General features: G+C 36.4%; 1 protein-coding gene across 2 annotated transcripts in view; it reads left to right on the top strand.

The window, feature by feature from the left end:
- SATB2 (SATB homeobox 2) overlaps positions 1-13,302 on the top strand; it is a 191,045-nt gene that overhangs the window by 90,703 nt on the left and 87,040 nt on the right. For both annotated transcript variants that reach the window (XM_045034242.1, XM_045034241.1), the window contains exon 6: positions 1,339-1,441. In XM_045034242.1, coding sequence (XP_044890177.1) covers positions 1,339-1,441 — 103 coding nt within the window. The remainder of the gene's footprint in view (positions 1-1,338; positions 1,442-13,302) is intronic.

Genomic DNA, 13,302 nt, shown 5'->3' with positions numbered 1-13,302 from the left:
AAAAATGGTTTTCCTAACTATCTCCACTTAGAGAACAGAATTGTTATTTAGAGATCAGCAACTGGGAGAGGTTAGCCATCTGCTATGTAGAAAAGGCCAAAGAGGTTTCTGTAAATTGAATTAGGACTCCCCTCCCCCACCAGTACTGGACAGTGATTGAAAAAGGACTCTGTGGGCTCACCGACACAACTTTTAAATGGGAGTCTATGCAGTACTGTCTGCTGATGTTTGAACCTCTTGGTAAATAACTTACTATTGCCTCAATTTATCATTATCTTTTTTATCTTGACTACTTTGTAAAAATATCATTAGAAGTTTTGAGAGTTTGCTCAGCTGCTCCACCCATATCTTTTGAAAAAAGATGGGATTTCAAGGCGAGATATAAAACTTTACAGAGGTCATTTGGATCTCTTGAGTTTATGTCCATTTGCTTTTAGACAGAATTTGCTGAAGTAAAAATCTATGTATAAATCTGTGTCTGTATTATCACAGTCAATTCAGGTGTAAGTTAACATCTGTCATAAATGTTGGTCCAAACATGCCATATTGACTGAAAACATATCTGTAGGAAATTTCACTCAAGGTGTGCAATTATAATTTAATTTTTTAGCAGTAGGTCAGGTTCTGTGCTCTTCCTTTTCCTTTTCATCCCGATTACAAATCAGCTAAAGGGTAGACCTGAGGAGGGACAGGGGATGAAGAGCAAGAAGGAATCATGTACTTAAACACTCAGAAAGTTTTAGCTTTGATTCATTTTTGGTTGAAATACAGTGCAAGTGTTATGTTTAGTTTCTCCTGCTCTAAAATAAGCACTGTTAATTTTTTCATTTGGTGAATTTTCACACAAGTGCTAATCACACGTTTCTATAAATTATATTAATTTAACTTATTTCCCTAAATGTTGTTCTGCAGTGTGTAGCACGGATGTTCTCAGATTCTTGGCTGTGTGAGCTTGTTGCCGTTGGAAGCAGAACAGAAACATCTGAAAGACATTATCTGAATTACCGATGCTGGAGCATCTGATCTCACCTTTCACTCTGGTTCCTAAAACACAACTGTTTTTTCCCCTTGTGTTTTATCTGTATGTCCTGCCTCCTCCATCTTTGACATTGCCCCCAGTTTGGTTTTTTTGGAGAAGGCACTGTCATCATACAAGTTAAAGAAAGAGTAAATTTGGGTCGTCATATTTGATGTTTAATAGTTTAGTTTGCATGAGGGTGACTACTTCAGATTTAAAAGACAACAGAGTTTGGTGTGGGCTATAATCTGCCCTTTCTTATCCCCCAAAAGGAGTACTCATTTATGAAAAAAATTATTAAATATATTTTTCCTTTTCAGAGTATGATTTCATCCATTGTAAATAGCACATATTATGCCAACGTGTCAGCAACCAAGTGCCAGGAGTTTGGGAGATGGTATAAGAAGTACAAGAAGATTAAAGGTAAACTGACTTTTTTGTTTTGAGAGCCCGTTTTTAATTTCTTTGGTCAATGAGTTGTTGGTTCTTTGGCATTTATGCTAATTTTAGCTATAAATGTTTATAAAATTATATATGATTTTTATAAAGGTAAGATTCTTAATATTCCCATCCGGAGATCCTAATTAGCTTCCTTAAAACTAAGATGATATTATGGGACACCTGGGTGGCTCAGTTGGTTGGGTCGTGATCTCACGGTTTGTGGGTTTGAGCTTCACGTCCGGCTCTATGCTGACCGCTCAGAGCCTGGAGCCTGCTTCAGATTCTATGTCTCCCTCTCTCTCTGCCCCTCCCCTGCTTGCACTCTGTCTCTCTGTCTCCAAAACAAAACAAAACAAAACAAAACAAAACAAAAGACGGTATTAGAACTAAAGTAAAATTCTTAGCATAATATATAAAGTTTATTGTTTTTACACGACACATCTGTGAAGACCAAGATTTTTAGAAATATTTTGAAGTGGTTTATTTCAGATAGGCATGTCTATTTAAAAAACTCAATCAATAAATCATTTCCATTAATATATTAATGGAAATTTAAAAGCAGTCATTGTAGGTTAAATCAGCACTTACAGTTGCAGTACCAATTAAAAAATTGAAGTGATGCTGTGGTAGCAGGAAATCTTTGCTTAGAAATGGAGTTTTGACGTGCTTATTTGGTGACAATTCCAGAGCATGGTTAAATCAAAGGGACTCTGCAGTAAAGCAGACTTGTGTTCAAATCTCTAGCCTCCATTTGCTAGCGTGTTTTTGTGTGTTTACACAAATTACGTATTTAACTTCACCAAGGTTCAATCTCCTCATCTGAAAACTGGAAACAATAAAAGTCTTTAAATCACTCACTAGCTGTGAGGACTAAATAAGTTAATACTGGCATAAGGAAGCCTCTTAAATAATAGCTATAATACTATAATGCTACTGATAATTACTAGTAGTAGTACTAGCAGTAATATATTAAATGTGGAATTGTGCCTGGTCCTGAAAATACAGCCTCTTATATAATAAATGGCATGCTCTTTAGACCATCCAGCCCTTGAAATGTATCAGTGATATTTTGCCTTTGCAAATATGTCAATGTTGGAAACATTCTGGTGTTCTCACCCAATTCAAATGCTATTCAAATTGAAATGCTATGAGCCCCTGAGGGGGTTTGGGGAATTTTTGGGTAACATAATTGCTTGATGTTCAAGGGTCCTTCCAGTCTATATTTTGCACGATTATGACATCATCCATCATACTTTATTATAGGTATTCATAGCCTTGCTGACAGTTCTCTGCCCCCATATGAGGTTCAAATGACAATTTATGGTGGATAGGTAAAAGTAAAAATGAGTTTATTTGTTTTACTACCTGCAGGTTTCCTCTAGGGACAGTATCAAAGTAATGCTTATTGGTGTTTGAGTATTTAGGAGCTTGTTTACAAGGTTACCTTTTGACGAAATGAACTTTACATGCATTGACAGAACATTTATGATTACAAAAGACTGAGCGTATTTTATGCTAAATATCCATTTTATCAGGAAAGTCAAGATGTTGAACTACCCAGGAGGAATTAAGTACATTGAAAATTGAATTAAGATCCATTTCTCTTCCGCAAATTCTAAAATTCTTAGCAGCATTTAGATTCCAGTTTGGGCACTTGCTTTAGAATATTATTAATATTAACTCTTATGCAGGATAAGATGAATAACTCCTTCTCATTGTAAGACATGGTTGTGTAGTTCAGAAGGGTTTCTTTTCTCTAAGCGTTGTCTCTAAGTTTTTCTTTTAAAATAAGATTGTTGAAGTGTTTGAACATATCCTCTTTGGCTAAACATCAAAAGAATCATGCAGCTTCAAGGTCATTTGTTAGATCCCATTTACTTGCTGTTAGAAGAGAAAAGGAAGAGAGCGTCCTCTTTTAATAGGCTTGAGTATAATTCCAGATTCAGAAAGACTGGAAACTCTTCACTCTAGTGTTTTCAGAATTGCCACTACAGAATCCGTGTGTGTGTGTGTGTGTGTCTGTGTGTGCTCGCATGCGCGCATGTGTTTCTCTTCACACACATACACATTAACACTTATATCTTCTACTTTTTTTTCTTCCTTTCTTAGAGATTCAATTCTTTAAGCTCTGTTTTTTTTTTCAAGATAGTAAATGCACAGTTAAATCTTAAGTGCCGTAAAAGCAGACTGAGACCTTGATTTCAATCAGGAGGTCAAGGATCCACACCTGAAGAGGCTGCCAGACACTGTGCACACATGCTATTCGGAGATGGAGCCAGTCATTGCTGTTGAAAAGTGTGTGTGTGCATGTGTGTGTGTGTCAGTAGGAGGAGAAAAGGGAAGGTTAAGGTATGTGTGAAGTAAACACAAGCTGCCGTAAAACAGTTCAAGTGGTGTTGATTCATCAACCAAGGGAGTGGGAGGAAAAACAAAGAATTCATGGCAGGTATAATGGTGTACAGAAAATAAACACCCAGAGAAGTACATTTTATTAACTTTCGACCCTCAGTGAAAAGGAAGTGTTGGACCTATATAGGCACATTTCATCTGATAGAAGCTTTGTGCTATGAATAGATGTTGCTGTGGGAGTTCCTATCTAGTAGAATCCACTTCTCATGGGAAAGGAGTGGTTTTGTTTGTAAAATTTCTGTTTGTGTCCATCCATTTTCAAAATGAGAAAAAGAAGTAATGAGTTTCAAATCTGGAAATTAGTGGTAGCAACATCAGAACTCTACCTTAGGGTTCTGCCTGAGAACCCAGGAAGTCAAGAGTTCCATGGCCTTCCTTGCCCCCCTACCCATCCCATTTCCACCCCCACATTACCAATTTACATGTATCCCGGCTGATATAATGTGTAGAAGAGAATCTCACGCTAACTTACTAATGTCCCAAACTAAATGCAGCTACATTGTTCAATATGTTTCCTATTATCTGCTAATGTCTGTTTTAATAAAACAGTGGGAACTAAATGGTTGCTTCTTAATCAAAACCATGATTTCCTGACATAAGCTATGTGATTCTGTTACAAATTGCCACATATAGATCTCCTAAGTCAAATTTTTTTCCCCTCCTCATAGAAATAAATAAACAGTAAAATAATTATATACTCTGGAAGATCAAAGTAAATATGACTAAAACCTGGCAAAAATAAAAGTCCACTGGAAGGATTAAAAAAAAAGGATCAGATTGCAAATTCTATCGTTAATGCTTAAATAAATATGAGAAAAATGAACAATCAATAATTTGATATCATTAAAAACAGATGTAAAAACTATATACAAATGGAATTGTCTGAATTTTGAAGTAAACATTTTAATGTCCATTTTTTGAATTTGTTGTTATTATAGCTAAACTATTTACACTTCTTCTTTAAAAAGTCCTAAGTTAGTTTGGCTTAGCATGTTAACTTTATTTTCCCCAGTGATCACAACAAAGTACATTCTGTTTACTTTTTTTCTTTAATTTCAAAGACAATCATGGTTGACACAGACATATTTGAGTTAACATTAGTGTTAATTCAGGATGGATGGGGAGAGAGAGTTTGTATACTCTGGTTTTAAGGTCCAGAACTATGAACCTGCTTCCCAGGGAATTTTGATAATTGAATAAAATTAAGTGGGTAGATAGGGTAGTAGGTTGGTTTAGATGGCATTTTTTTATTGCTGTTCATCTCATACTGTAATTGCTTCTGGCCTAGATTTTACAGTGAAGAGCTCATAAGCAAGTATAAGAAAAGAAAATGTACATATTGTATAAAAGCAGGGGGAAAGAAAAGACCAATATTAGCAGTTGTTTAGTGTGTAGGAGTTTTAATGTTGGACACAAGGATAATCCACAGGCACCTGGAAATGTCATGCTTACAAAGTTATTTTCAAGAATTCTTTGGATTATGTGGAATTTAACCCTTCAATTTTTCTTTCACAAGTTTACACATTTTAATGAAACACTTATTTTTTTAGCCTAATTCTTTTATGTTAACTATTTAGATGTAAACTTCTTGCCTCATCATTTCTGTGAAACTAAGTGGCAGTTATACATGCAGTATCATCAGAAATCACACTCCTATAGCAATCCCCTCTTCAGAGGATCTTATAAGAACAAGAAAGTGCCTTAACAAAGAAGGACTCATGTATTTTAAATGTGTTCTAGTTAAAAATTAATGAATTAAAAGAAAATAATGTTATGTCTACAGTGTTTTTCGTCTGACACCAAAAGCAAAATGAAGTGTCATCTTTGCTGAGGTCAATCTCAACTATTTACTGTGTCATAAGAATTAAGGGGTCATTGAAAGTTCACACAAATACTAGTGGATATTGTAAAATTATTTGTGTCATAAAATAATACCACTAGAATGAATGGATCTAACCAAACCCCATATTTTGGCCAGAAAGCAAAATTATCCTCATCACTTTTCTTTTCTTAATCATTGCTCAAGAACCCCCTGATTGTTAGTTGTCTTAATTTTATTTATTTGAACTTATTTTGCAAAATATTAAAACGCTGGGAGAAATGAGGATTTTAAAAACCAGTGTTACTTTTCCAAGCCTGGTTTATTCTAGTAATCAGTATTTTATCTGACCCTGTCTGATCTAGTCTTGCAAGATCAAACGTCCAGGCCAGCAAGCAGACAGTAAACAAAGCCCGTGAAGGGTTTCAGTAAACACAAAGATTAGATGTTGAATGAAAATTAAACTCCTTGAACTAGTCCTCTGTACTAAAGTGGTTAAGTGGGTTGTGATTAAAAGAAATAAGTAATTATGATCATTATAGCTGAAATGATATAATGTTACCACATTTAAAGCACCTCTTGTACCCAGAAATGATTGTGTCATTTACAAAGTGGTGCCTCAGAGTTGAATAGAGAAATCAATGTCCCCTGACCTGGTTCCGTAAGGCAGCCCTAGCTTAGCCATGGTGGTATCGGTGGTCAGGACAATGCCTTTAATCAACTGCCGGTACTTCTGCCTCTGCTGTTGTTTAGCTCTGATGAGGTAAAAGCAGCTTACTTGTGTCTACCTAATTTTTCTGAGTCATGAAAGAAATTTTCTTTCAGCTTTGGATCTAAATGAAGGTGTTCGGCAAGGAAGTTTGTTCCTCTGCCTGTACTGCATCTTGCTTAAAGTAATGCCAACATCAAATCCTTGACTTTTATATAAATCCTGGAACTTATATAAATTTTATACGAATATTCATGGAAATAGAAACATCACTTCCACAACCAACCACTTACTGGTTTCCCAACATTTGGAAGAACCTTGTGCTTTTTTACTCTGATAATCATTGATGTGCATTCATCAATCACTTTTAGCCTGTTTGGCTCCCCCATTAGAAGTTTATTGGCTGTGGGGCTCCTGCGTGGCTCAGTCAGGTTAAGCGTCTGACTTCGGCTCAGGTCGTGGTCTCACAGTTCGTGAGTTCGAGCCCCACGTCAAGTTGTCAGCACAGAGCCTGGAGCCTTGTTTCAGATTCTGTGTCTCCCTCTCGCTGTCCCTCCTCCACTTGTTCTCTCTCTCTCTCAAAAATAAATGAACATTAAAAAAAAAAAAAGTTTATTGGTCATGTCAACAAGTGAAAAAATGGCGGGTGGGAAATGCCATGGACCCTACCCAAGCTCAGGTGTGGGCCAATTCCTTACTTGGATCTTAAGAAGCTCATTCTAGCTGTATTGGTAGCTGCTTCTTTGGCTTTAGCTTTGTTCTTAAATGTTCATAAATGTTAAAATGTAAAACAGTCATTTGTCAACAATGTGGTTTGTAGATTAAGAGAAACAAATTTGCTCTCTGCTTATTTATTTAAAAATTTTTTTAATGTTTATTTACTTTTGAGAGAGAGAGAGAAAGACAGAGAGTGCGTGCACGCGTGTGAGTGGGGGAGGGGCAGAGAGAGAGGGAGACACAGGATCTGAAGCAGGCTCCAGGCTCTGAGCTGTCAGCACAGAGCCTGACTCGGGGCTGGGCTCCAACTCACGAACCATGAGATCATGGTCTGAGCTGAAGTCGGACGCTTAACCGACTGAGCTACCCAGGCGTTTCTCTGCTTATATTATTTATAATGCCATTTTAAACATATGCTTAAAAAGGATGGAAAGGTGAAATGATATTTTTTCTAACTCCCTCCTTTCCTTCCTCATCTATCTATCCATCCATCTATCATGTATAATTAGTGTTTGAAAGAAGTAGAAGATACAGTTCTTGGTTTCCAAAGGCCTACATCTATAAAATTAGTTTGAGCATCCATTTTATGTACCTGGCAGGATTCTAAGTGGGGAACATTACACAGCCCCTCCCCTCCCTGTAAGAAAATTACAGTCACAGTTAAATGACTAATTTTAATTAAACAAATGTTTAGTGAATGCTTCTGTGACAGGCCATTTTCAGTTCCAGAAACAGCAAGAGACATCTAGAAACACATGAGATATGTTTCCTACCTCTGGTTGTATTGCTGTCAACCTAGCAGGGGAGGTAGCCCTCTATCTAGCGAATATAGTGGTAGTGCAGAGAATGGTCCATAAGTTTTACCTGATAAGCATTAGGTTGCGGGGGAGGGTAATTTGAAAAGCAGTCCATGAGTTATACCTTAAGGACAGTGGGATTTTGCAAGGAGAAAAAGAGAAGAAAGAATATTTTAGGCAACTGCAAGTTTTTGGGCATAGATGCAGAGGTGCAAAAGAGCAGGAATGTTTAGAAAATTATGGGTGGTTGTCCAGTGTCTCTAGAATGACAGTACATTTATCATGATACTGTCATGTAAGAGATGTCCAGAATGGCTAACATTTGGTGAAAAAGAAACGGTAGGGCATGGCTAGGTATGGGGTTAATGATAGCATCAAACATTAGGAAACGAGCAAAGCTTTTTTTTGGGATCTGGTTATAGGGAACATTTGTGTTATAATGATGAAAAATAAGGTTGCGACCTTACCTTGGGGAACTCTGAAAGTTCAGTTGAGGTATATTGAGAATTGGTGAAAACACTCCATCATTGGGAGTGATATGATGGAAATGGTGGTTTAAAAAAGAAATTTCTTTAGGGGAGCCTAGATGGCTCAGTTGGTTAAGTGTCTGACTCTTGATATCACCTTAGGTCATGATCCCAGGGTTGTGGAATTGAGCCCTGCATTGGGCTCCATGCTGAGCATGGATCTTGCTTGGGATTCTCTCTCCCTCTCTCTCTCTGCCCCTCCCCAGCTCATACTTTCTCTCTCTCCCTCAAAATAAATAAATAAACTTAAAAAAAAATAAATTCCTTTAGAATTCATCTAAAACTATGTGTGGGGGTGAGTGTGTATACCAGGAGAGGAGGTAGGTGGGAAGGTTAAGGGCAGTATGTGCAACTGGGAGGAAGTTGGCAAAATAAAGTCTATTGCATTCATATATGGAAGTGAAGATAGGGAAGTGTGGCCTTGGCTTTTGGTGGCAGCAGTGAGAAAGAGAGAAGTGACCAATGCAATATGTGTGTGGGAAAGAGAAAAAGAAATCAAAGTAGAATCCAAGGTTTTGAGCGTAAGTGACTTTTGATGGTTTTGACAGAAATAGGCCAATATAAATTGAGGTTGTGGGTACTTCAGTGAGAGTTGGTGGACTAGGTAGAAATATCTATTGGGCCATTCAACATGGGGAACCAGCTGACCAAAGGACAGGACTAGAGGATAAATTTTGGAGCCAATTTTTTCGACATGATAGTTAAAATACCACCAAAAAAAAAAAAAAAAAAAACCAAAAAAACCCAAAAAACATTCTCTAAAAAAAGAGAATGAGAACACGAGGGGATTGGAAGCTTTGAAAGGAAAATGGCCTTGGGTTAAGAAGATGGGAAGAAAGTGAGGTTTCATGGAAGCCAAGGCAAGATGGGTTACTAGTGGAGAAATGTTATCAAGGGTACCAGGAGGAGGAGGAAGAGGAGAAGAGATACTTGGAGGTTCTTAGCTTTGGCAGAAAGGGGACCATAATGACATTGGAGAGAGCTATTTCTTTGTAGTGTGATAACAAGGGGAATATATATGCATCTCAGAAGGGAATATGGCATGAAAATGAGAGCAGATATTGACTTAGTCAGGAAAGGATATAAAAGCAGCTAACTACAGCATTAGGAATAAGTGTAAACTACACTCCCCACCTCCTCTCCAGTATTCAGGAGAAAGAGGATGGAGCCAATGGAGGCCAAAGACTCTGGAGAGGAAGAAGAGTGCTAAGCAAGAGTTCACAAACTAGGAAGGGATGGGATCTGAGGCACAGATGATGCTTTGCCTTTGAAAGAAAGAGAAATAGCCATATCTTCTTTAGAATCTGCAGGAAAGGAAAGGAGATGAACAAGAAGACAGGTTTTGGAGATGGAGTGACGGGTAAAGAATGAAGTAGATCATACCATAGGTGGCTGTTGTGATTAACCATCAGTAAAAGAGAGAATGGCTGGGATGGGGATTGGTGAGGAGAATGCCTAAAATAGGTTCTGGACCAACCATATTTGGGCAACAATGGGAGCGTTGGGACCCGAACAAGGTGACATAGTTAAGGGTTTACAGTGGTTCAGGTCTCTTCAGTTAATTCTTACCTTTTCCTTACGGTATGCTTTAGATTTCTCAAAGCTTCCGATTTCCATTTGTCCTTCCCAGAAACAAAATGAGAAACTCAAAAACAAAGATAGATCTGGTGGTGCTGAATGAAGAATCTACAGTTGTGAAATTAGTTTTTGTATGTAGACCGGGAAGTGTCTAGCTGATTAAAAATCTGGTATGACTGTGGTGACATCATCTTATTTGGGGGAAATCAATGGGTTAGAATCAGAATTCTCTTGGTTTCTAGATCAATTCAATAAAAACTATTTGTTTTTCCTTGGAGGATTTACAAAGTTAAAAGCTGAAAAGCACTTATCAAGTTCACAAGGTGCTCAAAGCTAAGTACAAGTACTATGTAAGATGTTAGGTCTAACGTGATAATTGCCTGCGCTAGACATTGTTTTACAAGCTATTCACCTGACTGATGATAGGCATTCATTTCACCTTTTTCAAGAATTTGAGATTATCTAACATAGGAATCCTGAACTCCCAAGGGAACAGACAAATCTGGACTCAGAGAATATAAGTCAGGCTATGAGTTCTAACATTGGACTTTCCAAGCTGTCATCTTTCTAAGTTTCATGTTTTATAGTAATTTTGACTTACTTTTGAATAATGCCCCTATTAGACCAAAAGTTTTTTGTAAAAACATCTCAGGAACACATCCATTTTGTGCCCTCCTCAAAAGCCCTGTGAACATAGGACTTTGAACATTGTAGGTACTTATTTTGTTAAATAGTAATAGAATTGAATATATGAACTTATTTGAACGTATGCATTTAAAACAGTTTTGTTTTTACACATGTGATATTGTGACTAATTTTATTTGCTATCTGATGTCTTAATTGAGGAAAAATACAATCTTTGCCTTTAATTCGTATTACAAGTGTCCTTAGCAAATTAGCAATGGGTTAAAATCATTCTTTTTTTTTCTATTAATTAGTTATTGAAGTAAAGATTTAGCAATAGTCAATTCCACTGAAAGAGACAGTAACACCTTTGTTAAGTAAAAATTAGAGACCTACAAAAAGCATCCCTTTAAGGTTTTTCCAGCTAGTTTATTGAATATTTTCCTTAAAATAATGGTCTAAGACATTTAAGTCCTGTAAAAGCAAACACAATGGCCAATGGAAAAGAATGAATTATGGGTTTATTGTTTCTTTGATTAACTTTTCTTTAATAGTCTGAATTTAAGAATTAATACACATAGAATGCCAATTGGCAAAGGGAGAATGCTCCTAAACAATAAAGTTATTGAAATGCAATTTTTTTCTATCGTGGTATATTCACCTCTGAAATTATAGTTTCAGATTAAAATAAAGAACAAAAATAAATAGATAAAACTTACTTTAACCTGTACAGAGAGTTACAGGAATACTCAAAATGACCAATGTTATCAAACTATGATAAAGCATTGTTTGAAACCAAAAGGGACACTAGTGTTCAGATGGGGAGGGGGCAGCTAAGATTACAGTAGGTGTAGAGGTGGGATAATACTCACTTTTTCCATGGAACATAATAGGTCCTATGAGCTTTTTTTTGCCAAAACACCAAGGTGTCCGGCTTCAAGTGGTTTATGGTAGATATATATGTTTTTGTGGATCTTAATATGATGGAAAAAGGAAGTTGATAATAAGGGGAAAATACACCTAAGAAAACCAGTCATATGGTATTATCACAATGCCGGCTGGTATACTTCGCTTATGGGGCTGGAAGCATTTTCCTTCCAAGCCTTGTTTTATTAGGAGTTAACAAGTTGGCTCTGAATATCTTGCTCTAGGCAGAGACTTTGCAAGCAAGTTCTCAACCCAGAGACAGATTCTCTTTAACAAATTTAGAGAAAAACAAATCTTTAACTTTCATAGTCCTAAAAGACTTAGCTTATTTTTTCCCCCTTTTACCCTTCAGTCTTTTCAAGCTCCTACTATTTTTCTTTAATTATATTCAGTAAACTCTTCTGATAATAGATTTGTTTGTTTGTTTGTTTTTTTAATGGTGTGGGATTTACATTTGATATATATGGAATATTAGCTTTAGCTCTGGAAATCATGTCTGTATGTGTTAACAGAAAATGGATTTTATATAACAAATGGACTTTGTACCTCAGTTATTGCCTAGAACAGAATAAATCAGAAATATTTTCAGTGATTGGGCATATATTCAGTATTGGCATAGGGGTGCTGTTATGGTTTGTCAGGGAAATTAGTGTCATGACACCTTTTAAAAACAGTTTAAGTCAGTGAAAGACTTGGGTGGATAGTATGGTTAATTAGTGATAATATGTAACCCACCTCAGAGAGAAGAGTCAAAGTAAATAGCAGGTTGAACCATATGAAATTGCTATTTTTATAAATTAAAATTAGATATTGCCAATTTCATATAGTTCAATCATATAGGAATTTATTGTGATTGCTCAGGGTTATCAGGTTCTTACCTGTATTATGTGACTATGTATACCCCCTTTTACTTCTTGTTGTTTACATGTTTCAAAGAAATACTTCATATTTACAGAGTTTATAAAGAGTACTTGCCAAAGCTCTCAATTGTGTGATTCATGTCTTCCATCAGTCAAGTGGGAGTCCATACTGATGACAAAGTCATCAAGTTTTTGGGACAAAACTTTTTTGGCTTCAAGAAAAATAAAAGAATTGCAGATTCGTGAAAATAAGTGTAATGAGTGTGAATTTGTATTATGATACAAGTATGTATTGTGTGTGTGTGTGTGTGTGTGTGTGTGTGTATACATATATATATATGACTAGAATAAATTGCTAATAATAAAATTGGGATTGAATGGAACTATGTTTTATCATCACATAGAAATGCATTTTAAATTATAGGCAGGTGTTACAGGCCCATCTGTGTACCAAACAGTTAAATTTTCTGAAGCAAATCTATAGGTTGACTATGTAACACCAGTATTACTCAGTACTGTATCTGTAGGCGCTGGCATCATTTCTGGCACATAACAGTTGATTAATAGGTACTTATGAATTAAAACAATAAACAAGTGTGAATAATCCTCTTTTAGTGATTAACTACTTCAATTGTTGAGGAATCAGTGATTTCATCATTTTTAGAACTTACCCATTTTTTCAGTCTGTCACATCAGAAGGGTATACAAGGCATATACTAGAGGCATCAGGTTGCACCCTTGCCATTCAGATAGCCCATCCATCTTCATGTTGCCAATGGGTGTACATGCCTCGTGCAAGTGTGTGTGCACATACAAATAGAGCATCAGGACTTCTCTGTAGGAAAGTAGATCTGTCCTGACTCAAATCCTAAAATT

The sequence above is a fragment of the Felis catus genome, chromosome C1, assembly GCF_018350175.1.
Source record: "Felis catus isolate Fca126 chromosome C1, F.catus_Fca126_mat1.0, whole genome shotgun sequence".
NCBI classification, from domain to species: domain Eukaryota; kingdom Metazoa; phylum Chordata; class Mammalia; order Carnivora; family Felidae; genus Felis; species Felis catus.
This window is presented reverse-complemented; position numbering and strand designations above follow the sequence as displayed.